Source organism: Pelodiscus sinensis, chromosome 14, assembly GCF_049634645.1.
Source record: "Pelodiscus sinensis isolate JC-2024 chromosome 14, ASM4963464v1, whole genome shotgun sequence".
NCBI lineage: Eukaryota > Metazoa > Chordata > Testudines > Trionychidae > Pelodiscus > Pelodiscus sinensis.
The window spans coordinates 38994617-39018800 of NC_134724.1; the positions used below are offsets into that span (position 1 = coordinate 38994617).

The window sequence follows — 24184 nt, forward strand, 5'->3', positions numbered from 1 at the left end:
CCAAGCCTGAGCTCCCCAGGGTGTAGATCAGCATTGGACTCAGGGCCATCCCTGGCAATAGGATCAAATTGCCGTGGGCTGCTCATGCACTGCTGTGTATGGAGCAGTGCCAGCTCCAGCGGCCAACCCCTTCCCCCAGCTGCCCTCTTCCCCTGCAGGCTGTGCCCTGCAGGGATGTCCCTGGCACAGGGTGAGGGGGGCTGGTGACAAGTGGCCCAGGGCAGGTGCTGAGGCCCAGTCCCAGTGTAACATGCCTGGGATTCCTGGCACCATGCCATTCGCACCCCCTCTCCCTTCCCCACCCCCCCACGCTGTGCTGGGTGCCGAGTGCTCCGAGACCCTGGCCTCCCCGCAGCCCATGGCTCAGGGACAGAGCAGAGGCCTCGCTCTCCCCGGCCAGAGTCTGTTCCACCGCTGCCCCCAGCCCAGCCCCGCGTGTCTCCGCTCCTGGGCAGGTCGACAGGCCGTGGCCGAGGGTCGATTCCTCGAGTCCAGTACTGCCGTGATAAATCGACCGCCCGGGCGCTCCCCTCGACTCGGGCACCTCAAGGGGCGCGGATGGGAGAGCGTCTCCTGTGGACGCTCCACGGCGGCGGCGCCAGGCATGGAGATCTGAGTGCATCGGCTTTGGCTACGCTGTCCCCACAGCTGAAGCCGCGTAACTGAGCTCGCTCTGCCCGGGGGGCTGCCCTGCCCTCCCCTCCCCTGCCCTCCCTAGCCAGGCCAGGGCGGAGAATCCGGTACTTACTGCAGTGCTGCTTTCAGCCACAGCGGGGCACCAGCCTGCCGTCTGAAAGGCGCCTCCGCACTGCTCCATGGACAGGGCACAGGGCCAGTGGGGGGACTGCAGGAGCTCGGGTCAGGCGCCTCCTTACTTATTGCAGCTGAGCTGATTGGTAGGGGCCAGAGTGCGCACCTCAGGTGGCTGGTTTGGGGCTCGTTCTCACTCCATGGAGTGAGGATCCCGGGAGGGACGAGGTGATCCCCAAAGGCAGACGGCGGGGGCTGAGTTGCACCCACTGGGAGCCCAGCACAGGGCTGTGGCTGGGGAACGTTTTCCTCAGTTGCCAAATTATTCCCCGGGTCACCCAGTCCCCGACCCTGGAGGGCACCCCCTGGTTCTGCTGGTCCTCGATGGCCGTGGGGAGAGACTCCAGGGCCAGGCTCCCGTGTTTGCTCTGCTTTGCCACGGGGCTGAGCTGTGGGAAGGGAGCCCAGCTGTGGAGCAGGAGAGACGAGATGGCAGGTTACAAAGGCAGTGGGGCCTGACGGGGCACTCAGCAGGGACTGGGACTGATACAACCCTCACCTGCTGCTGTGCCCCGCCGCAGAGAAGAGAGGGGGTTGGAGCCCATGGGACTCGCTCTGCTCCCTGGGGACACCAAGGCTGTGTCTAGACTGGCAAGTTTTTCTGGAAAATCAGCAGCTTTTCCAGAAAAACTTGCCAGCTGTCTACACTGGCCGCTTGAATTTCCGGAAAAGCACTGACGATCTCATGTAAAATCATCAGTGCTTTTTCGGAAAAACTATGCTGCTCCCGTTCGGGCAAAAGTCTTTTTCCAAAAAACGTTTGCCCGAAAAGGCCGGTGTAGACAGCACGGTAGTGTTTTCCGCAAAAAAGCCCCGATCGCGAAAATGGTGATCGGAGCTTTTTTGCAGAAAAGCGCGTCTAGATTGGCCACGGACGCTTTCCTGTAAAAAGTGCTTTTCTGGAAAAGCGTCCTGCCAATCTAGACGCGCTTTTCCGAAAATGCTTTTAACAGAAAACTTTTCCGTTAAAAGCATTTTTGGAAAATCATGCCAGTGTAGACGTAGCCCAAGGGTACGTCTAGACTGCAAGCTGCTTTCGAAAAAGAGTGGCCACACCTCAAACCAGATCGAAACCGTGGTCTGCTTTTTCGAAAGAGCGTCCGGACTGTATGGACGCTCTCTCCAAAGAAAGCCCTGATTGCTAGGCACAGAATGGCCACCTCTTCTTTTGAAAAATGTCCCTGTTCTGCAAACACACACGCCTGTTTTCGAAAAAGCTCTTTCAAGACAGGCGTTCTTCATCGTCATTTGAGGCTTACCAATGTTGAAAAAACCCTGCATTCTTTCCATTTAATTTCGAAAGAATGCAATTGCAGTGTGGACGCGGGGGAAGATTTTTTGAAAAAAGGGCAGTTTAAAAAAAAAAAAAAAGTAGTCTAGACCTATCCCAAGAGTGGAGGGTTTTAAGGCAACCAGCACTCACCAGGTTTTTAAATGTGCACTGATGAATATTGCATGTGCAACACTTCACTGTCCTAGGTCATACTGAAATCTAGGGCAGGGAGAATTCTCTCGGCAGTGCGAGCAAGGGGATTTTCACAGTTTCTTGCTGGTCGGAATAAAAGCCTGGGTTGCTGGCGATTGCAGGGAACGTGACTTTGTGCAGTGTGGCTGAAATGGTGAACTGCAGCTTGCAGAGCCCTGCACTTTCCTGCTTGTTTTGGGGCAAACTCAGTTTCTTGACGGTCAGGTTTTCTCCCTGCAAAGCATCGTCTCCAGGGGGCCTGCTGTCTCCATGGGTACCACCCTATGCAAGCAGCTTTGCAAGAGCAGGCCCTGATGGGTCACAGCGATCGTTCCCATTGGGCACAGGTAGGCTGGCCATAGGTCAGAGGACACTGTCAGGAGGAAGAGGCAGAAGGAATCGGGGGGAGGAGGAATGCATACGAGAGGGTCTTTGGGGGGTGTGCATGCATAGTGGGAAGGGGCGTTTGGGGGCAGGTGGGTACCAGGAGGGGGTATTTGGGGGGTGCTGGCAGGGGTACCTGCAGCCTGGCTTTCAAGTTGGGGGGCAGGGTTGCTCCTTGTCACCGTGGTAGGGCAGCTGGTGCAGGCCAGGGTGCAGTGACAGCTTGTCAGTCAGCATTTCCCTGCAGGTCTCTCCCTGGGGTGTGAAGCCAGCTCTAACCCTCACCCCGCCCAGCCAGGCTCTGAGGCCTGGGGTGGGCGGACGGGCAGGACCGGCTGGGGTGGGTTCTCATGTCAGGGCATGAGACAGCAGGAAGCTCTGCCTAAAACCCGGGGCATTTCCTCGTATTTGAAAAGTCCCCCCAGACAACGCTGGGCCGGGCCCAGGAGAGCCCCGAGGCTGGGAGCTCTAGGCCCGGGCAAGTGAGACTGGCAGAGCTCACTGCACGCAGCAGCCGGCACCATCCCGGCTCCGTCAGCCAAGGAAGAGCTGGCACGTCCAGCCAGGCCCGGGCACCAGCCTGGCCCCAGCACGCTGCAGGCTGTGACAGGCAGCCTGCAAACAGGGCCAGCTGCTCCCTTCCCCCAGCCCTAGGCCCTGCCTGTTCTTGGCAGCAGGGAACTTCCTGCAGCTGCTCCTCCCTGCGGGTCACAGCGAAAACGAAAGTAACTGTGGGGCCTCTGCTTTGCAGGAAGCTGCTTGGCCACAGCAGCCAGACGTCCCCAGAGCCGTGGCAGGAGCTGGCTGTGCATCTGGTCTCCGTGCAGGTATTTGAGCTTCCGCTACCCTGGGGTGCCAGCATGCCCCGCAGAAGGGGGGGCCCTGTGAGACAGCCCCAGCCCCCCTCTGGGAGCCCTGCCGCGAGAGACACCCCAAGAGCCTCTGCACCTCGCCGTGCCGTGCACCAGAGCGAGATGCACCCAGCGTTTTGGGGGGCCCTGTGATGCGGCCGGCAGGGGGCTCTCCCAGAGGTACTGAGGGGGCTGCGTCTAGTGCCCAGCACTGGCTGGTGGAGTTGGCTCTCAGAGCTGGCACCCTACCAGTGCATGCCTGTCTGCCTTCCTCCCCAACGGCCCAGCCCCACAGCACCCTCCCGTGGCCAGGCCAAGCAGACCGCTAGGAGCCACCTTCCCCCACAGCCTGGAGCACTAGCTGCAGACTCCTGGCTCCAGCGCTGTGGGGGGCACTGCAGCTGCTTTTATACAAGGCTTGGATTGGCCAGCCCCTCTCTCCCCCCATTGGCTGTGCCATCTCTCCGAGCCGTCTGGACTCCGCTCCACTGCTCCTCCCCTAGGACCGGTGTGGCAGGCTGCTAAAGCGTCCGGCACGGGCCCCCTTCCCCATCCCGCTGTCCAGACACAAGGGCGGCAGGGCGCTGGGGAACCCAATGTGAAAGGGGTTTTAAAATACCCTGCCCGCTCAGCTGGCGATATTGCTGCTCTTCCAGAGAGACACGCCTCCCTCGCTCACTGGGGCTCACAGCAGAGCAGCACTGGCCACCCCAGAGGCCTCTCTCCCCTTCCCGCAGGCCATGGAGGAAGAATTCCAGTTCCTGCTCTGCCAGGGGTGCCACAAAGAGCCCAGGAGTCCCAAGCTCCTGTCCTGCCTTCACACCTTGTGCGTCGACTGCCTGGAGGAGAACAAGCCGGTGGGCCAGTGCCCCATCTGCCAGGCTCCCATCCCACAAGCCAGCGGGATCCCAGACCAGGACAACCTGCTCTTCGCCAACCTGCAGGCCAAGCTCCGCACCTACCAGAAGATCCGCAGCGGCAGCGGCCTGGTCTGTGACCGCTGCAGGGAGCCGGCTGAGTTCTGGTGCGCGGAGTGCGAGGAGTTCTTTTGCATCAGATGCTTCGAGGCCCACCAGTGGTTCTTGAAGAAGACAAGCCATGAAACCAGGAGGGTGAGTGAGCTGAAGGCAGAATCTGCCAAACAGTTCGTGGAGGGAGCAAGGAAGTCCAGCATCCTCTTCTGTTCCAACCCCACCCACAATAACCAGAACTACATTACCAGGTAAGAATATCAGTCTGCTACGGCTCATCCCCAGACAGTTGTGAATACATGGAAAAGGCGGAGGCGGGGGGAGTGTCCATGGTAAGGCCAGGCCTGGGCGTCTAGACAACTTAAGACCCTTTCTTCCTGCCCCAAGATATGAGGGTAACACCCATTGACTTCCACAGGAGTCATGTAGCAAGAATATGGCCCCTGGATTCTATTCTGTGCCCCACTATGTGACCTGGGGCAAAGCGCGGCCTCCTCACCTGTAAAATGGAGCTAGCTCTCTTTCAAATGGCCTCAGCACTAGGGACGTGAAGGACCAGTCGACTGTCCGATAAGCAAATGCAAGTCGACTAGTCCCTTCCCTCCCCCCCTTGCTGCCTCTATCAGAAAGAGACAGCAAGGGCGAGGACAGTGGGGGAGAGGAAGGGGTACTTCAAAGCAGCAGTGCCACTTGATGCCTGGGGCCAGACTCCGGGCTCCACGTGGCACTGCTGCTTTGAAACGCTGCATGCAGCCCAGGCCCAGCGGGGGTGTCCCCAGGTTGCACATGGCATTTCAAAGAGGCCATGCTGCATGGAGCCGGGGCTCAGCGGGGGAGTCCCCAGCTGATCCTGGGCTACATGCAGCACTGCCGCTTTGAAACACCGCAGGGAGCCCGACATAGACTCCTTGTGGCGTTTCAAAGTGGCAGAGCTGCTTGGAGTCCAGGATCAGTCCCCAGGTTCAGTCCACACGGCGCTTTCATCCTAAGGCTGTTGCTACACTTCAAAGGCAGAATCGCCCTATCGACGAATCAAAGATCCTTACTCTGCTCTGGGGATGTTAGTGTGTCATCGGTTACACGATTACCAATAAGCCTGGATTGATGTAAATCGGCCTGGCTCCTCTGATTGCAGCACAGCTACCAGGGATGTGAATGGGTAACCGGTTACCTGGTAAACATCAGCCTTAGTGAGCAATGCTTACCAGGTACCTGTTAATGGGTCTCCAGGAGCAGCTCCCCTCCCCCGGCCTACCATGGGCAAAGGGCTGCCTCAGACAGGCCGGGAGCAAGGGGCAGCCCCAGGTCTGGGGTCAGGGCTGGGAGCAAGCCCCTGACCCCAGGACCCAGAGCCTCCTGCCGCCGCCGGCAGCTCCACTCCAGCCCCAGCCCTGAGGCTGGATCCCACTTGGTCGGTTAACTGGTTAAACCTCCGCTTAACCTGATGTTTAACTGGTTAACTGACTAACCAGGATTTTGCCTCCATAACGATGACTGGTATTAACACCTGCTGAGGAGGGTCTGGCCCAGAGAATCTTTAAGGAATTCCCCAGCATGAGAAGGGAATTTCCTCAGGATGCAGCTATTATCCCATTAGGTCCCTGCCCGTGTCCTCTGTGCCAGCGGGGAATGCTTTGGTTAGAGGTAGATAAATATTTGAATCAAACCTCAAAATTCTGGCTAACTGGGAACCTTTCAAGGTCTTATTTTTCCTTCTCCTCCCTCCACTTTCTACGTTTTCCCGGTGCCCCATCACAAGAGCCTTGGGTGGGAAATCATTTTCCCATCCCGCACACGTTTTGGGAATTGAAAAATTTTTCCTCATCCTAAATTGGGACAGAGTCAGACTCCCAATGATATTTGCAAAATGAAAACCTGTTTCTATTTGGGTCAATTGAAACATTTTGTTTAGTTTTTAACCTTATTGTTCTTTTTATAACGTCTTTTTGTATAATTAGCTGAAATTAGGGTTTAAAAATGGTAGCGCTGTAACCGATCAATTCTCAGTTAAACGGGGGTGGGGGGGAGAGGGAAGGGTGCTGGAGGGCCCCTGCCTATTGGCTCCACATGCTTTGGGCTGCTGTGAGCTTCACCAGCTGCCGCGGCCTGCCACCTGCCATGGGCTGCTGCGGGCTTCATGGGTTGCTGGCTGCCCTAGGCTGGCGGCGGGCTCTGGGCTGGCGATGGGCTCCAGGTTGATTCCAGGGTGCCAGCTGCCAGGGGTCCAGGCTGCCAGGCTCCAGGCTGCTGGGGGGCTCCAGGCTGCTTAGTGTTTAACTGCTAACCAGCAGTGCTAAGCATCAGCTTGGCAGTGAACGAGTTAAACTCTTACACCCCTAACTGAGATGTCTTTGAAAAATTGGAAGGAAACCCCTGGAAATGTCTCTTGACATTCTGTTGAGTTGGGAAACTTGTCAGCCCCAAACCCGCGTGGGAAGGGTTTCACTTAGGAGACCAACTGGCATTTTTCAGTGTAAAAACGTTTAGCGGGAAACGTCCTGCCGATTGCCTGGCTCTAGCCGCGAGGCTCCGGAGGTGGCCACAACCAAAGGCCGTGCCCCAGCCCCAGTGTCGCCCAGGCAGTGAGCTGTGGAGCAGAGGGGCCGTGGAGGGTGCTTTGAATTAAGCTGCATGTGTCTGCATCAGCAGTATCTACTGCCGAGGGTGTTTGAAGCCGCTCTGCTGCGCCTGCGCCCTCCTGGACAGCGAGCACACCAAGCTCTACTGCAACATCCAGACAGAAATCGAGCGGCGGCAGCGGGAGCTGGGGCACCTGAGCGAAGAGCTGAAGAGGAAAAAGGCCCATTTTGAAGATGCCCACAACAGCCTCAAGGACATGGCTGAGGACATGGACCTGGTGAGGAATGAAACCCAGGAGCTGATCCGGAAGAGGGTGGAGCAGATGGTGCAGCTGATCCAAGAGACGGGGCAGGAGCTGCTGGAGCAGGTGGAGAGGCGGCATGGCCTGGGGAAGGAGGAGCTGGAGGGGAAGCTGAGGCAGACGGAAGCCGTGCTCACAAGGATGGGGGCCGGCGAGCAGCTGGTGGAGAAGATGCATCTCTACGCGTCGGACCAGGAGGTGATGGACATGCACCCCCTCATCAAGGGCTCACTGGAGGAGCTCAGGAAGCTGCAGCCCCCGGCAGCGGGAGCCAGTGTCCAGGCTGAGGACTTTGCCGAGTGCAAAGCCAGACTCCAAGCTCTGTTTGTAAGAGTGACCGGGGAGAGAGGTAAGACCTGAGAGAAGTGGGGTGGGATGGGGCATGGCTGCATGATGCTGTGTCTGAGCGCCTTGCGAGGTGGCCTCCATGCACCTCCTCCCCGACCTAGAGCTCCAAACCGGGGCAAACGTCTCCCTCTTGCTCCCTGTGGAATCAGGAAGATGTTACACCTCAGGGCAGCTACGTTACTGTCAGCCTCTCAGGTGTCCAGCTTTGAGTACCTGGCCCTCGTTCACCAATGCTCCAACTTTCAGGAGGGTGGCAGGTGATGGCAGATGTGCTGGTTCACCCTTGGTCCTGTTCTCCTGACTCCCATCGCCCGCCCTGTGGGTCCCTTGTTCCCACCAGTGCACAGGGGTCAATAGCTCCCTTGCTCACCCCCCCTTGCAACTGCTGCTTGACTGGGTGGCCCGAGGTGCAGAACAAGGGAGAAGCCAGCCTGTGTGGATGCCACTGGGCCTGCCCATCAGCTAGATGGCTTAAGTGCTAGGAGTTGCCCCTTCAGCATAGGAGGATGTTTCCCAAAAGCAGGGCCTCCAGGTTTCAAAGCCCCAGGACCTCCCCCGGTGAGGCCATTCCCACCTCACTCCAGACCTCGTGATGCTCTGTGCAGAAGCAGGAGGCCAGAAGCCCCCTTGGCGTAACTCCAGTGCAGTCAGTTGCACCAGGCGTGAGGCTGGTCCATCAGAAGCGCCACCGAGAGGTCTGTGGCCCACTGTCCGTGCAATGCATGACGTGCTCGTCACTGCTCTGGTGCTGCTGGATTCCTGGCTAATGAAGCAGGCGCCTATGCCCCTTGCTCATCCAGAACCAAGCAGCCAGGCTTCTGAGGAGGGATGGGAGCCAGAATGAGGCAAGCCAGACCTTCCTGCTACAGGCCTTCTGCCAAGGCCTCTCCCCGCTCTGCTGCTTGCAGGGCACGTGGACACTCTGCCACTGCAGTACCAGGAATCTGCCCCTCAGAGCAGCCCCACCCGGCTCTCTCTCCTTTGCAGATGCTGTCTCCTGTGCCGCTGCCCCAGCAGCTCCAGTGACGGAGGTGACTTTGGTGACGGACCTGGTGAGAAGCGCTATTTGCATCCCCCTTTCTCCTGGGGCGGGGCGGGGGAGGCACTGACGCTGGGCTGCTCCCCCATGCTGTCCTGGCTGCGTTTCCATGCATGCCGAGCGGTAAGGAGCGCAGAACCGGGCGAGGAGCGTGGCGAGACCCAGTCCGGCATGGATGGGAGTGTGGCTGCCACGTCCCTCCCACCGGGGCCTCGCAGGGGGAAGGCAGTGGAGGGAGCAGGACGCCTCGTTGTGCTGGAGGTGAGGTTCTCCCCCGGCCTGGCCCAGTGCACTCCTTGCACCATGAGCCTGAAACCGAGGAGAGACAAAGGAGCCTGGTGTGAATGCTGCCCCACAGCACTTCCTGGGCGGGTCCCTGCCGCCTGCTTAGGGGCTGTTCTCCTTCCCCAGGCCGCCCCAGGGAAGAGACCAGGCCAAGCCGAAAAAGCCATCCAGACACCTCCCAAGGTGCTGAAGCTTGAATCTCCGCCTCAGCCACTAGAGAGCACCCCCCACAAATGCAACCAGGACTTGCCAGACTGGGACCTGCAACCTGGGCCCAGCACCTTGATGCCCAGCAGAAACTGCGGCGGGGCCCCTGCAGCCAGGGGAGCCGTGCTGTCCCGGGAGCTGGGGAACGCCCATCAGGAGCCCCGAGAGCAAGGTAGGAAGGGCTGATTTGGAACCGTGCGGGGAGGTCATCAGGGAAACGTGGAAAGGGGAGCTTGGGCCAAAGCAGGCAGATGTCACCATGAAGAGTGTCCTGAAAGGAACGTGGCCATTGCGTGGCCTCACCTCCACGCTTCTGGCCTTGTCATTTGCACCTTCCATGCTCATGGAGGCAGCAAGGCAAAGGCAGTACAGCCTAGTGGATAGGGCCTGGGACAGGACTCAGCCAAGTTTGCCAACACTGTAGTTTTTTAAAAAAGGGACTGTTTATTAGGGCTGTTGATTAATTGCAGTTAACTCACATGATTAACTCAAAATTAATCACTATTTAAAAATGATTAATTACACTTTTAATTGCACTGCTAAACAACAGAATACCAATTGAAATGTATTAAATATTTTGGAGTTTTTCTATATTTTTCAATTGCAACACAGAATACAAAGTGTACACTGCTCCCTGTATAATTTTTATTACAAATATTTGAACTTTAAAAATCTATATAGTTTAGGGAGTTATCTGTCCGTTTGTCTGATAAAGAACTCTTCCTAACCAGGAAGAGCTAGGACCACCAGATTGGGTATGCAGCTTCCTCTTATCCTAACTTAAGACAAGATAAGGGTTTGGCTGTGCCAGGAAATCGGGATGTGCCTGGAATGGGATTGCGTCTCATAAAACCAAAAAGGAAAAAGACAATCAGCAGATCAAGTACAATCCTCAAAACTGACATAACTGTGGGGATGTTGAAAGAGACTGAACCAAGAGGAGCCAGAAACATAGGCTGGACCTGCAATAGGATTGTTTCTCCATACACGTTACAGAAAAAGATATAAAACAGAGACATTTGGAATAGAGCTCTGTTTTGGTGCAGCTAAATCGATGCTGTGGGAAACCAAATTGACTATAGCCCTGTTTTGTTAAAATATAGCAAACAATAAGAGTTTATAAGGCTGAAAATATACTTGATGGAATTCCCATTTTAGAAAAATTATGAAAAAATTAAATGGGCAAATTTTAACAATCCTATTTTAGAAATCTGAAATAAAAATGACACTATTTTTGAGTATTCAACTAAAGCATGTACATTTTTTTTCCCCCAAAAAAACCCCAACCTCTCAACTTTCATTAAAGACCCGAGTAACTCTGGGTAATCTGCTAGTGATAAATAAAATAAATCTTATTTTTCAGTGTCCCTCATACAAGTACAATTTACCTCGTACAAGTGGTACAATCTCTTTATCATGAAAGTGCAACATGAAAATATAGATTGTTTTTATTTTTGAGTGCAGGTATGTAACAATGTAAAACTTTAGCGCCTACAAGTCCACTCAGTCCTCCGCCTTTTTCAGGCGGTCACTAAGAGAAGCAAGTTTGTTTCCATTTGTGGGAGATAATGTTGCCCGCTTCTTATTTACAGTGTCATCTGAAAATGAGAACAGGTGTTCACTTGGCATTTTTGTAGCAGGCATTGCAAGGTATGTATGTACCAGAGATGCTAAACATTCATGTACCCATTTGTGCTTCAGCCACCATTCCAAAGGACATGCCACCTTGCTGAAGATGCTCATTAAAAAGATTGCATTAATTACATTTGTGACTCAGCTCCTTATGTCTCCTGCTCTGTGTCTTACGCACATTCTGCCATATTTCATGCTATAGCCAGCGTATGTTGTTTGTCGTAAGAACACATTCACTCAGAATCGACAAAAGGCAAAGGAGGTGCCAGCGAGTTCTAAAGAGAGCTACAGCATCTGAGCCAAGATTTAAGAATCCGAAGTGGCTTCCAAAGTCTTCAGGACCACGTATGGAACAGCTTTCAAGAGCAACACTCTGATGTGGAAACTACAGAACCTGAAACATCAAAGAAGAAAATCAACCTGCTACTGGTGGCATCTGACTCAGCTGGTGAAAAGGAACGTGCATCGGTGTGCTCTGCGTGGGCTCGTTATTGAGCAAAACCTGTTGGCAGCATGGACGTGTCCTCTGGAATGGTGGTTGAGGCATGAAGGGACATGGATGTTTAGCACCGCGAGCATGTCAGTATCTTACCAGGCTGGGTACAACGGTGCCATCTGAATGCTTGTCCCCACTTTCAGTGACCGTGTGAACAAGAAGCAGGCCGCATTGTCACCTGCAATGTAAACAACCCTGTTTGTCTGAGTGGACAAGAAATAGGACTGAGTGGACTTGTAGGCTCAAGCTTTATATTGATTTATTTTTTGACTGCAGTTTTTTGTACCGAATGCTACATTTGTAAATTCAGCCTTCAGGATAGAGAAACTGTACTATAGTATTTATATTCAGTGAATTGAAAAATACTTTTTTGTTTTGTTTTTTACAGTGCAAATATTTGTGATAAAAATAAATATCACGTGCACACGGTACCTTTTGTATTGTCTTGTAACTGATATCAATATATTTGAAAATGTAGGAAACACCCAAAATATTTAAATAAATAGTATTCTATTGTTTAACAAAACAATTAATCATGGCTAATTTATAAGCTACTTCACAGCCCTAATTGTAATTAATTAACAATAATGAGCAGGGATCCTAGAAATGGTTTCTATGGAAAAACAGAGAATGTGCATTTTAACAGAAAAATCCTAAGCAGCATGGGGCCAATTGTCTGGCGTTCACATCAGGCTGGGGAGCAAAGCTGACCCAAATCTCCTTCTGGCCTTGCCCCACCCCGCCCTGCGTGCCAGCACACCCTGAGCTGCATCTGCCTCTAACAGCTGCAAGGCACCAAAACCCAGATCCCCAAAGAGATTTGGGTGCCTAAGTGCCAATGGGAATCCATCGTGTTGCACAGCCAGGCTGTTCCGACCACACCCTTCCGGGTGTCCCTGCTGCGAGGGTGGGCAGCGAGGAGGGGCTGTGAGACAGGCCCTGCGCCGCCAAGTACCACACTGGGGTTGGGCACCTTCTCTGGCCCACTTGGCAGGTTGGTGAGGCCAAAGTGCTCTGGCCAGAGAGGTGCAGCCGCAGGCCAGGCAGGGGTCGAACGCAGCCACTGGCTTGCCCACACTGTACTGAGCCCTTTAGTACGAGACTGGCGGGGAGTTTCCCAGAGTCAGCCTCGATCTCCCGGCTGCAGTGAGAACGTTGCAGACAGAGGTGAAAGAAAGGGGGGTGCAGCCGCGTGCGCAGCAAAAGCCAACAGGGAGCTAAAGCGCTGACAGGGACCTGGGTTGTGAAAGGACGGGGCCTGTAAGAAATGTAAGTTACTGTCACCCCGATTCCCGGAGCTGTTAAGAGGCCAAAAGTCCAGCCAGTGGTAGCAGCACCATGGGGCCCAGGAAGGCTCCCTACCTGCCCAGGCTCTGCACGGCTCCTGGAAGTGGCTGCATGTTTCCGTGGCTCTTAGGGGCAGGCAGGGGTAGCCAGTGCGTGTCAGCCTGCTGCCTTTGCCCTGAATGCCACCTCTGCAGCTGGGAAGCCGCAAGGACCTGCTGCCACTTTCGGGAGCCACCCAAGATAAGCGACATCTGACCAGAGCCTGCACCCCCTCCTGCACGCCAAGCATCTGCCCCAGCCCTGAGCCCCCTCCCAAAACCTGCTCCCCGCACTCCCTGCTGCACCCCAAGTTCCTGCCCCCCTGCGCAGGGAGCCTGCCTCTGCCCCACTGCACCGCCTGCTGACTGGACTTGTGGCATATTAAAATCTTCTTCAGTGTCAACCCCCTGCTCCAGACCAGAGCCCCCGCCCGAGCCCCCTCCTGCGCCCCAGCTCTCTGTCCCAGCCTAGTGAAAGTGAGAGAGGGTGGGGGAGAGGGGGTGGAGAGCAGGGGCCTTGGCATGGCCAGGGCGTTAGACAGTTAGCAACCCTACCTCCAAGCCAGGTCAGCAGGACACAGACAATCCAGGAAGTGTTGGGAGAGTGTTGGGGACACTTCCTGGTACAAGTGCTGAAGGAACCGACCAGGGGCCGGGCACAGCTCGACCTGCTGCTCACGAACAGGGAGAACTAGAGAGGAAGTAGAGGTGGGTGGCAACCTGGGAAGCAGTGATCACGAGCTGGGAGATTTCAGGATCCTGACCAAAGGAAGAAAGGAGAGCAGCAGTGGCTGAGAAGCTGGATATGAGGTAACAGGGCGCCCTGGTAGCCAAGAAGGCGAATGGCATATTAGGGGCATTAGGAGGAGCATTGCCAGCAGATCTAGAGAAGTGATTATTCCCCTTTATTCGGCACTGGTGAGGCCACATCTGGAGTATTGTGTCCAGTTCTGGGCCCCCACTATAGGAAGGATGTGGACGCATTGGAGAGGGTCCAGCAGAGGGCGACTACAGTGATGAGGGGGCTTGAGCACATGACCTACGAGGAGAGGCTGAGGGATCTGGGTTTGTTTAATCTGCAGAAGAGAAGAGTGAGGGGGGATTTGATAGCAGCCTTCAACTCCCTGAAGGGAGGTTCCAAGGAGGATGGAGAGAGGCTGTTCACAGTGGTGGCGGATGGCAGAACAAGGAGCAATGGGCTCAAGCTGCAGTGGGTGAGGTCTAGGTTGGATATTAGGAAAAACTCTTTCCCTGGGAGGGTGGGGAAGCCCTGGGATGGGTTCCCTAGGGAGGGGGGAATCTCCAGCCCTAGAGGTGTTTAAGTCCTGTCTTGACAAAGCCCTGGCGGGGCTGATTGTGTTGGGGTTGGTCTGGCTTTGGGCAGGGGGCTGGACTCGATAACCCTGAGGCCTCTGTGCCCTGGGATTCAATGCAATGTAAGGCTGTTGCTGGATCAGGGCCATAGGAGGGGTCTGTTTTCAGAGGCTAGGCTGGCGAGGCCAAAAGATACAAGAAGGGTTTTTCCACCTAGGAGAATTCTCTCCCCCGCCGTGGGCTGAGAACCAATCAGTGGCCCACCAGCAGAGGGAATGGGAGGGGAGGAGAGTCCGTCAGAGAGGATGGGCTGTTTCCATGGAGCAAGGCAGCTTCCCGCTGGCTCCTGGGATGCAGGGCAACCAGCAGAGGAGCTGGCAAGTGGCAGCGAGGGGTCTAGCCTGCCAGGGTCGGCACGAGCAGGTGGGCAGCAGGCCCTGGGAGAGGTGCGGCAGTCGTGGGCCCAGACGGGGAGAGACAGGCTAGCAGCAGGGAGCGGTTTCAGTGTTCACATTGCACATTCCCCCCCCCATGCAGGGTATGTCTACACTACCCCGCTAGTTCGAACTAGCGGGGTAGTGTAGACATACCCACACACACTTTAATAACTCCATGCGTACCCAGCCATCAGGAAACACCCCGGCCAGCCTGCAGGGTCTGGATGGGCTGTAGTCACGCAGTCTTAGCCAAGACTCCTTATGCAGGGTGAAGGGCTGGGTTCCCTAATGGTCACAGCAGCTGAGTTAAAATTCAGTGAGCTGAAGCTTCAACAGATAAACTCAAATGTCCATTGATGGAGCCTTTTCAGTCCCTGCAGAGCATCTGGCTTCTCAGGCTCTTTCCTGGCATGGCCCCGTGTACGGCAAAGAAGTTCAGCAAGCCCCCCGTGCAGTAACTCTGAGACTTCTCCCATCTAGGCGTAAAGAAAAGTCCCAGCCGCCACGTCCCCACTGTCCATAGCCCCCGCGCTGGGATCTGGACCGCAGGAGGAGAATCCATGTCCTGGAGCAACTTGTAGACCCCCGGGTTTTCCTGGGTCCATGTACGGACAAACAGGGCACGGGCTAGCCAGTGACCCAAAGAGCAGCGGCAGCAGGTGGTCACAGGAGCCGGAAGTAGGAGGAAGGGAGGAAAGTGAGACCTAGGTGAGGAACAGAAAAGCCAGGCTGATTAGAAGGGGCGATGCTGGAAATGCTGCCGGAAGCTCCAGAGGAGAGGGTAGCGCCAGGGTTCTCAGCTGGGGGGCAGGAGAATCAGCTGGGGGGCAGGAGAATCAGCTGGGGGGCAGGAGAATCAGCTGGGGGGCAGGAGAATCAGCACACACAGCAGTGAAGGAAACTGGCACTCTCACTGCTGTGCCCTGCCAGTGGAGAAGGCTCTCGGGCAGCAGTCATCTGCCAGCCTGCTAGGTGGCCCCTCCAGCCCTGCATGGTTGGGGAGGGTCCCACGCCGCTTTGCCAGACTTCCTCTGTCCTGTGTCCCTTTCTGCACAAGCCCTCGGTGGCTCTCCCGCTGTGCCTGTTCCGACGGGCACCTGACGCCCTGTCTTCTCTGTGCAGAGGACTCCAGCATCGTGATAAGCAGCTCGGAAGATACCGATGAGGACACGGTGGTGAGTGCGGTCAGAGCTCAGCTGTGCAGTGGCGGGGGCACCAAGGCTGTTGTCCCAGCAATACCATGCACTAAAGGTGTGGCACGTCCTGAGAAGCCACATTCATCTGCCTGCCACGTACTCCCCAGGTCCCTAGGCGTGGGCGAGAGGCCTCTCCTTGGCTGGAGGAGTCAGCAGCAGAGGTGGAAGCGAGCAGGTTGCCTGGGGGGCAGAAGCCAGCAGGGGCTATGGAAAGAGCTGGCAGGGACAGGCCCCAGTCCCTGTGAGAAATGCTAAGTTCATCAGGCAAGTTACATTTACCCTCCTCCTCTGGGCTCCTCCCCATCCCCCTGCCAGAGTCCGGGACCTGCCGGCGTGTCGTATTTCCAAGCAGGCTCTGGCATCTGCTCAGCAAGAGGGCTCGTCCTCGGCTTGCTTGCTCCCTGTCTTCTCCCTCAGCCTCGCTGCCGTTTCTCAGTGCTCAGCAATGGGGTGAGCTCTTGCTCCTGGTAAAAGCAAGGAGAGGTCCTGAGCTCCTTTCTCATTGGCTAAGAGACCTTTCAGCATGCAGCCAATTGTAGGCTGGTTCCCCCAGCACTGGCTCCTGCTCCCCGCCTTGCTGCTTCTGATAGGGGGGGAGCAACTAGTTGAGTAGTGCCTTGACTACCCGGTAAGCCTAGGTTTGTCGGGTAGTCGACTACTCCACTAGTCTCTTACCTCCTAGGGTGTGTCTTACCCAAGCACAGTGCCCTCGGCCGAGGGAGAAATGGGTAGCTGAATGCCAGCCAAAGAAGGCGAATTCATCCCTGCTGTAAGCCCGCTGAAAGCCAGAGACCACACAGGCAGTATTTGGCCCAAGGTGTCAGCCCGTCTCAGACATGCCCTCCCCTCCCCTCCCCTCCTCTGACTGTGGAACAAATAACGCACATCCCCGCTCCCTTACGAACATCGGAACACGAGAACGGCCACACGGGGTCAGACCAAACGTCCATGCAGCCCAGGGTCCTGTCGGCCGACAGTGGCCAGCGCCTGGTGCCCCAGAGGGCATGAACAGAACAGGGAACCATCCAGTGATCCCTCCCTTGTCCGACAAAAGAGTTTGCGGATGTTTTCTTTTCCTGGTTTATAAGAAACATAAGTGACCAGCAACTAATCAGAGATGGCCCCACAGAAGTAAAGATCTGGATTCAGATCCAAAGTTTGCTCCTTGCCTGAGATTTCCAACCGTCTAAGGATACTGTGAAACCTCTTAATGAAAATTACAGCTCTTTTGCACATCCCTATACTTAATGTTTCCAGTTGTCCAGCCCCAAAATTCTGCCCAAAGTTGTTCTGGTTGAAATGTTCTGGTGCTATTCTTTATTGATGACACTTCTATAAAAATTAAATGGGAGGAAGTATCCTTTATAGAAGTTGGGAGGAAGACCTTCTTCTAGTTTCTTCAAGCTTAACATGGATAGTGGCTCTGTGGTACACAACAGAACAAAATGCATGAAAATCATTTATTATAATTGTTGCTAGCAGCACCTGATCTACTTAAGACTGAGTTCCAGCTTGCTCTTTCAGGGGCTCATAATGTACTGCACAGACAAAGGTAGGCTAGGGATGTGATAGTGTAGTCGATTAACTGATTAACCGATAAGCAAAAGCTTCTAAGTTAATGCTACAGACTACAGGCATTTCTCCCGCACCCCTTACCAGTACGTTTTTTAGCAGGCTGGCCAGCAAGCCAGCTCAGTCTCGGCTCGCCCTGGGTCCTGGACCTACCCCTGCTGTGGCTCTGTATTTAAAGTGTATTAGGAGCCAGGTGGGCAGGCAGCCCAGCTCAGTTCCAGCTCCTACTGGGTCCAGGAGCTCAGACCCCCCCACCTCCGGACAGGGCTGCCCGGGGTTTATAGAATAGTTGACTAACAGATAAGAATTCATGAGGTTAATCGACTATTCAATTAACCGATATTTAACATCCCTAATGTAGGCTTCAATTTTGTTTCTTTTTGACTCAGCCTAAGTTGTTTGTGAGTTATTGGAGAGTTTGGGAGTGGGCAAATAATCGTTACTATTAGTTCCCATCAGAAAATGCTCGCAAATAACTCAGTGTGACTAAAATGGAGAGGGTCTAATTCTTCTCTCACTTCTGTCACTTTTATTTTGGTAAACCTCAATTTCAGTGCACTCACTCTTGAGTTCCATTGGAATAGGTGAGAGAAAAATTAGGCCCAGGAACTTCAAATTAGTCTTGGGCTTTTGGTCTCACTTGCCTCATTAAGATTTAACGCCAAAGGCTATGTTTGCAGGCATTTGGTTTAGATGGTTTGAAGCTTGGAATGTTTAAAATCGTGGTTTTGTGTGTCTGCATTAGAACTTTCCTGTTTTTTACTTGTTTCAAGGATGACTTTGTCAACGATTCCGCCAATGTACAAACCATGCGGCATTCTCAGAGTCAAAAGATGAGTCTCTCCGATTGAAAGAATTTACCCATTCTGCTCAAGGAATAGGCAGAACTTTTAAGATCTGAGACCAAATAGCTTCATTTCAAGAAACTTACAAGATCAGTTGAGAAAGACTAAATTAAGGATGTCCTATTAAAGCATATTTTCATTGAAGACTCTAGGGGCTGAATCTTTTGGAATTTATAAGCCTCAAAGAGAAGAGAATTTTTAGCAAAGACCAAAGATGATGAATATGGCAGAGATTGCCTGTTCCGAGCTGATTTGACCCAGACCAAGGGTGAAGTTAGATGTGATGAAAAGCAATCGACACCAGTGGGAGACTTTGCATTGCCTTCATTGGGCTTTCGGTGAGCCCTTGGGGCTTTGATGGATGGAAACATTAGCAAATGAGGTTTCCTGTTGTTGGCTAGTCACTGTCAGATCAGCATTAACAGTTATGTGGGGCCTAGAAAAATGGGGCCCATCTTTAATGCCTGGGACAGAGGATAAGCTCTTCAGTGTGTAGAAACATTAATAGTAGTTATAGTATTAATAGTAGGTAAAATTCCATGCAATGCTTTGGAAAGGTCCCTGCTTTGAAACAGTAATAGACATCCACACGATTCATGGTTTAACTACATGGCAACTTCCGGTGGCAGATGTCCTTAGAAGCAGAAAGGCAGTGAGCTGGTGGGCTGGGGAGGAAGCTGTTTTTTGGGGAAGGGGTTGGATATGAGATTGGGTTGGGGGCCCTGGTTTTGGGGAATGCAATGCGGAGATGCTTTTATATAGTATCATAGTGCAGGATGTACCCGCAATAAAATGATTTCCAAACCAAAAGCAACCCACTGACCTCTTCCATACTTGTTTCCTGTCGCCTTCCACCGCCGCCACTTCCCTTTCCAGCCTGCAGCCGTTACTTCCCGGACACGGGGCAGCATTGTCGCTTCCCACATCCCCCCGCCGCTTTAGGTTTGGTTTTAGTGCTCTGTGACCTGCAGCCTCTAGCAGCAGAGCGACTCTTGGTCTTTCCCAGTGGAAGCCAGGAATACAACATGGAGTCTGAAGACCCCTAAGGGAGAGTCTCTGGTATTAGGATCATGTGCCCCAAGATGTTGCTTGCATTCCCTTCCCCGATACAGACAGGCTGGGTGGCCAGCTGAGACTCGGGGGTTGGAGGTGTCATGCCCTCCCAAGCCCCTCACACTTGGAACTTTACATGTCACCTCTGTTTCTGCACCCGGGGCTTTATGCCCTGCCTGGCTGCCCCACTCACCCTGCCCTGGCACTAGACTCATAGACTTAGACTCGTAGACTTGAAGGCCAAAAGGATGCACCATAATGAATGAGTCTGACGTGCACCGAATCTCCCTCCCCATCCCTGTAACAGCACCCGAGCTCTGCCTGAGTTACCGGAGTCCTCACATCAAGGTACGGAGAGTTTGCCACTTGCATGAGCCTGGTGACCAGTTAGAGTGTGAGCACGTGCACAAGGCCCACCAGCCAGCCCTCAGGGCAAGAATTCTCTGTTTAACTCAGAGCCTCCCCATCTAGTGTCCCGTCGCCAGCCCTGTCTGTCACTGGCCACCTGCCCTTGTAGGCTGTCCCATCAGCCCACCCCTCCAGAAACTTCCCAGGCTCCGCCTTGAAGCCAGTGAGGGTTTTGGCCCCACTGCTCCCCTTGGCAGGCTCTTCCAGAACTTCCCTCCTCCCATGGTTACAACCCTTGAGCCAATTTCAAGCCTAAACTTGTTAATGGCCCCTTAATATCCATTTGGTTTTGTGCCAACATAGGCCCCAAACTCCAAAACCTCCGCTCCCTCCCTGTGTTTGGAGCCCACTGCTACAGAGCGCTCCCATCTCCCCTTGCGAGAGCTGGGTTCTGTGCATGGCTCTGCCACTGGCAAGCTGCATGACCTTGGGCACATCATATCTCTCCATGCCTCAGTTTCTCTTTTGGTAGCAGGGTGGCGATGATGATACTGTATAGCTCTTACCTGGAGAGCAGACGGTCCCCATTTTACAGGCAGGGGAGTAGTGGTCCACCCGGAAGGCCCATGGCAGAATCAGGAATTGAACCCACATTTCCTGCGTCCTTAAATCATCATTTCAGTTTGCAGGCTCAAGCTAACGCGTCCCAGTGCGCACTTCCTGCTTCGAATCAGCTGTGATTCGAACAAGCGCGCCGGCGAGATCACGCTAATGAAATGCAGGATATTTAATCCCCGCTTCATTAGCAGTTTCGGTCACCTACATTTGCCTCCCTATCTCGAGATAGGGAGCAAGTGTGGACGTACCCTTAGCTAGTAAAGTGGACACCTATAGAGTGAACAGTAACAATCATGCTCTGAATATAATCAGACCGGCCCCTGTGTGCCGTTTATGGCACTTTTAGCTCACAGCATAAAGTCCCTTAATTAGCAACTAGCAGGCTGGGAGAAGGAGCCATGACTCTGACTAGATTGTACGTCTCTGGGAAGGGAAAGGAGGGGGAAGATAACACTCCTTTCACACCCTGAGTGTTCAGCAGAAAGTCACGTTTCTTGTGCAACTTCCCACCGGAAGGGGGCGGTAGCAAGCTTTGTCTCTCCAGCAGAAGCAATAGTGCTGCCTTTGCCATTTTCCCTATGCCGTGGCTACCACGGTGTTATTTAACCCTTACTCGCCCCAGCAGCACGCGCGACACCTTCTGTGGAAAGCGGACGCCGAGCAACTGACTTCTCGTTCCAGGGGCCTGGCAGCAAGACCTAACCTCTGTGCTTCTGGGAATGCAAAGGGACAGCAGCACAGTGCTTTTGACCTTGGGTAATGCCACTGACGATGGGCTTCCTTCTGCTTTACACCCGTGTGCATGGGCGCAGAATCCAGTCCTGGCATGCAGGCTTCCCTGGTGTTAGAGGAGAGGGAGGAACGGCGAACCCCTGTGAGAACTGGAGGAGCCGCTAAGTGCAGAATCCAGATGGCAAAGCTGGAAACTGCTCAGACGGTTTTGTTGTTCAGGGAGATTGGAGAGGCAGGGAGACCGGCTCCTCAATTTTGCAGTTTTGCCTTTGACCACGGTGCAGAAGACTAATCTCAGCTCACTTCTCCTCCATGTGCTGGTGCCCCGTGAAGCCGGCGGGGGCTCTGCACTAAAAGAGCAAGGGCCTGAGCGTAGCCGAGCTCTGGGAGAGATGGCCGGGCCCAGTGCCCAGGGACCTGGCCGAGTGCTGCATTAGGAAACCCACGGCCCAGCACGTCAGGCTTGTGAGGTGCCCCCGAAACCCTGGAGAACACGTGTCACCGATTCCCTTTGCTGTGCTGTTGTTCATTGGAGAGCCCAGCACTGAGAGATCAGACAGGAGCATGAACAAGACTTTTCTGCCCCCCCACCCCCGGCTTCTCCTTTCCCTTGGGGGAGGGGCCAGTCCCGAGCTCACTCCCGTGTCCCTGCGGTTACGGAGAGGGGCGTGAGAGCGCGGGCTCTTAGTGCTTGGCTCTTCCGATGGCTGGGCACAAAGGCCCCTGTGCCTTGGCTCCATGTGTGAGCAGGGCTGTCGCCTGCAGGCATCTGTTGCATGTCACGCTCTTACCCAGCTTTGCTTGGCCAGGCCAGGCCCTGTCCGTCCTTCCTTGGGGCTGACGTGGCAGCCACGTGAGACCCAATTTGCAGGCTGGGGCCCAGCCTCTGTGTCTGCCCCGTCGCAGATGCACTGGGCGTCCTTCCACGCTGATTCCTGGCACTGCCGGGAGCTCGGTGCATCCTCTGCTTTTCTGTTGCAGCTCTCCAGCGTGCTAGAGGACAGCAAGGACTCCTCCTGGCTGCCGTTCGAATGGGACCCCCCTGCTCCCGGCTCTCGGGCTGTGGCCAGCGCTGGCTTTGCGGGAAGCACGATGGTCTTCTTCGACATGAAGGTCAACAGAGACAGTGAGTCTGCTTTGCCCATGGAGACTCTGGTAGCAGGTGGCTGCCTGGGGCAGGCCGGGGAAGGAGCAGCCAGGAGAGCTCCTGCTCCGGCCCTGCTACTAACCAAGGCGTCCCTTCCTCCTGCCGCGCCTACAGAGGCCAAGGCACGACACGTGCTGCCCTGCAGGGCTCCCCAGGCAATCCGCGGCTCTTGCTCCGGGGCTAATCCCAGGTCTCCTCCCCCCCGGGATATTGCTCTAGCACCAAGCCTGTGGGGACCAGGTGCTCTATGGAGCAACCCGGCGTTGCTGTAGTGACTGAGCCCGCCGGGCCCGCTCCAGCTCTGTCTGCAGGAGGCAGCTGCTCCCCTCCCATCATGGCCAGCCGCTCGCGGGCACGTTTCGCTGGAATCCAGCGAGGCCAGCTTTCCACGCCCCTCCATCAGACACCTGCCCCTGCCCCGCCTCTCCTGGCTCAGGAGAGGCGGCACTCTGGACGGGGCCAGGGATGAGGGGTTTGGGGTGCAGGGGAGGACCCCAAAATGAATGGTTTGGAGTATGGAAGGGAGCGGGGAAAGGCTCTGGGTGGGGGTGGGGCCAGAAATCAGGGGTTCAGGGTGTGGGAGGGGGCTCTGGACCAAGGCAGATGTGGGTGAGTTGGGCAACACCCCGGCTCCCAGAGATGCCTTTGCACCCCGGCATCACACCTGGAAGGCCAGGCTCTCCATCGCGCTGGCAGGCAGCCTCACCCCGTGGTAGTTTGGCAGGAACAGACGGAAGAGATCAGCGAGCCCGCTGGCCCCCCTGGCAGCCCCGTTCTCGCTGCGTTCCCCATGCTGGATGGTGTCTCCCAAGTCCCTGACTCTGCCCTTTTCCTCCTCCAGCTCAGATGATCACGCAGCTGGCTGCAGTGAGCGGAGAAAGCAGCTTTAAGGCCGTGATTCAGACCCCCGAGTCGGTGCTCAGTTTGATCTCCCAAGGCGTCTCCCTGGAGACCGGGCTGGAGCATTTCCTCTGCTACCTCCGCTCCGTCCCCAAGCCCCTCCTAGTCGTGCATAACTTCTGGGCCTCGGAGCTCACCATTCTCTTTAAAGCCCTCGAGTCTTTTGCCAAGAAATGGGACTTCTGCACGGCTGTCTGTGCTTACCTGGACACCCTGCCCTTGCTTCGGGAGAGGATTCCCATGCTTGGCCGCTATAAGCTGAAGAACCTGGTGAGGATGTGCCTGCACAAGCCGCTGAATGACAGCAGCGCCCTGGCCTCGGCGAAGGCGCTGAGGGACCTGTGTAAACACCTGGAGATCCACACCAACCCGGACCCGAGGTCTGTGCGCTCTCATTGCAACCTGGAATCTTACACTTCCCTTCAGTCCTTGCTGCAGGAGAAGTTGCTCACCAGGTCGGCCGCCAAGACGCTGGCAATGCGCAGCATGGTCCTCTGCGTACTGCAGGAGTCGTAGCAGGAGACGGGGCTGCCCGGGCCCGGCAGGATCAGCCCTGAGCTTGGCGTGGCGCTACAGTGTTATTCCCCGCTGCTGCTCCCTGCCAGCCTGCTTCTGCTGGTGCCGTCAGTGGCCAGAGTGTCTGTGCTCTGGCTCCCGGATCCCTGTATCCCGCTGGGCCCCAGGAGGCAGCTCTGTCAGGCTGGCCCCTGGACTGAAAACGCTCTCCCTTTCCCTAGCACTGCTGAGCTCCCCAGCGCCAGCGGCTTTTGGAATGGCCGGGGCCAGGCTCTGCAGGCCTCTGTGTGCCGGGAATGATTAAACCACTTTCAGAACTGAGAGTCGCAAAGGTCCTGCTTGGAATCTCGTCCATGTCACTGGTGTTCCCTGGGAGCCGCGATGGGCAGCCAGGACTGGCCCTCCTTCATCTCAGTGGGGCTCCCCCTGCAGCCCCATCTGCGCCCCGCCCCCATGGGCCCCTCGCACACCTGCACTCCCTGCTCCTCCCCCTCCTTCCTGACGGTCTGTTCTATGCTAGGCGAATACACGGGCCTGGCCCCCATGTCGTGGCACTCCGTACAGAGCGCAGTCCCCGTGGCTGGGGAACAAGAGGGGGCAGCCCCATTCAAACCGCCCCGGGTATTTCGGAGGAGAGCCCCTGGGCAGAATACAGGGAACAGGTCACAGCTGGGACAGGCCTAGTGCCCCCGGCAGCCCCACTGCATGCTGGAGTCTGCCCCAGCTGCCCATGCAGGGTTTCCCGGATGGAGGATGGGAAGAGGCTGTAGGGAGGGCACGGCAGGCTTCGTTTGCAAGGCATTAGAGCCCAA

The 24184-nt window shown here is 55.4% G+C and overlaps 1 protein-coding gene across 9 annotated transcripts in view; it reads left to right on the forward strand.

Moving 5' to 3' along the window:
• Positions 1 to 23693, forward strand: part of PML (PML nuclear body scaffold) — a 23897-nt gene extending 204 nt beyond the window's left edge. The window contains exons 2-11 of one of the 9 annotated variants that reach the window (XM_075897580.1): positions 2518 to 2622; positions 3411 to 3486; positions 4167 to 4732; positions 7128 to 7711; positions 8698 to 8762; positions 9161 to 9413; positions 13777 to 13908; positions 15568 to 15620; positions 21791 to 21935; positions 22798 to 23693. In XM_075897580.1, the coding sequence (XP_075753695.1) occupies positions 4251 to 4732; positions 7128 to 7711; positions 8698 to 8762; positions 9161 to 9413; positions 13777 to 13908; positions 15568 to 15620; positions 21791 to 21935; positions 22798 to 23372 (2289 nt within the window). In that variant the 5' untranslated portion in view covers positions 2518 to 2622; positions 3411 to 3486; positions 4167 to 4250 and the 3' untranslated portion in view covers positions 23373 to 23693. Of the gene's footprint in view, positions 1 to 2256; positions 2623 to 3332; positions 3487 to 4166; positions 4733 to 7127; positions 7712 to 8697; positions 8763 to 9160; positions 9414 to 13776; positions 13909 to 15567; positions 15697 to 21790; positions 21936 to 22797 lie in introns of those variants that run through there. The other 8 variants (XM_075897581.1, XM_075897579.1, XM_075897588.1 and 5 more) reach the window with 8 other exon arrangements.
• Positions 23694 to 24184: the final 491 nt, after the last annotated feature.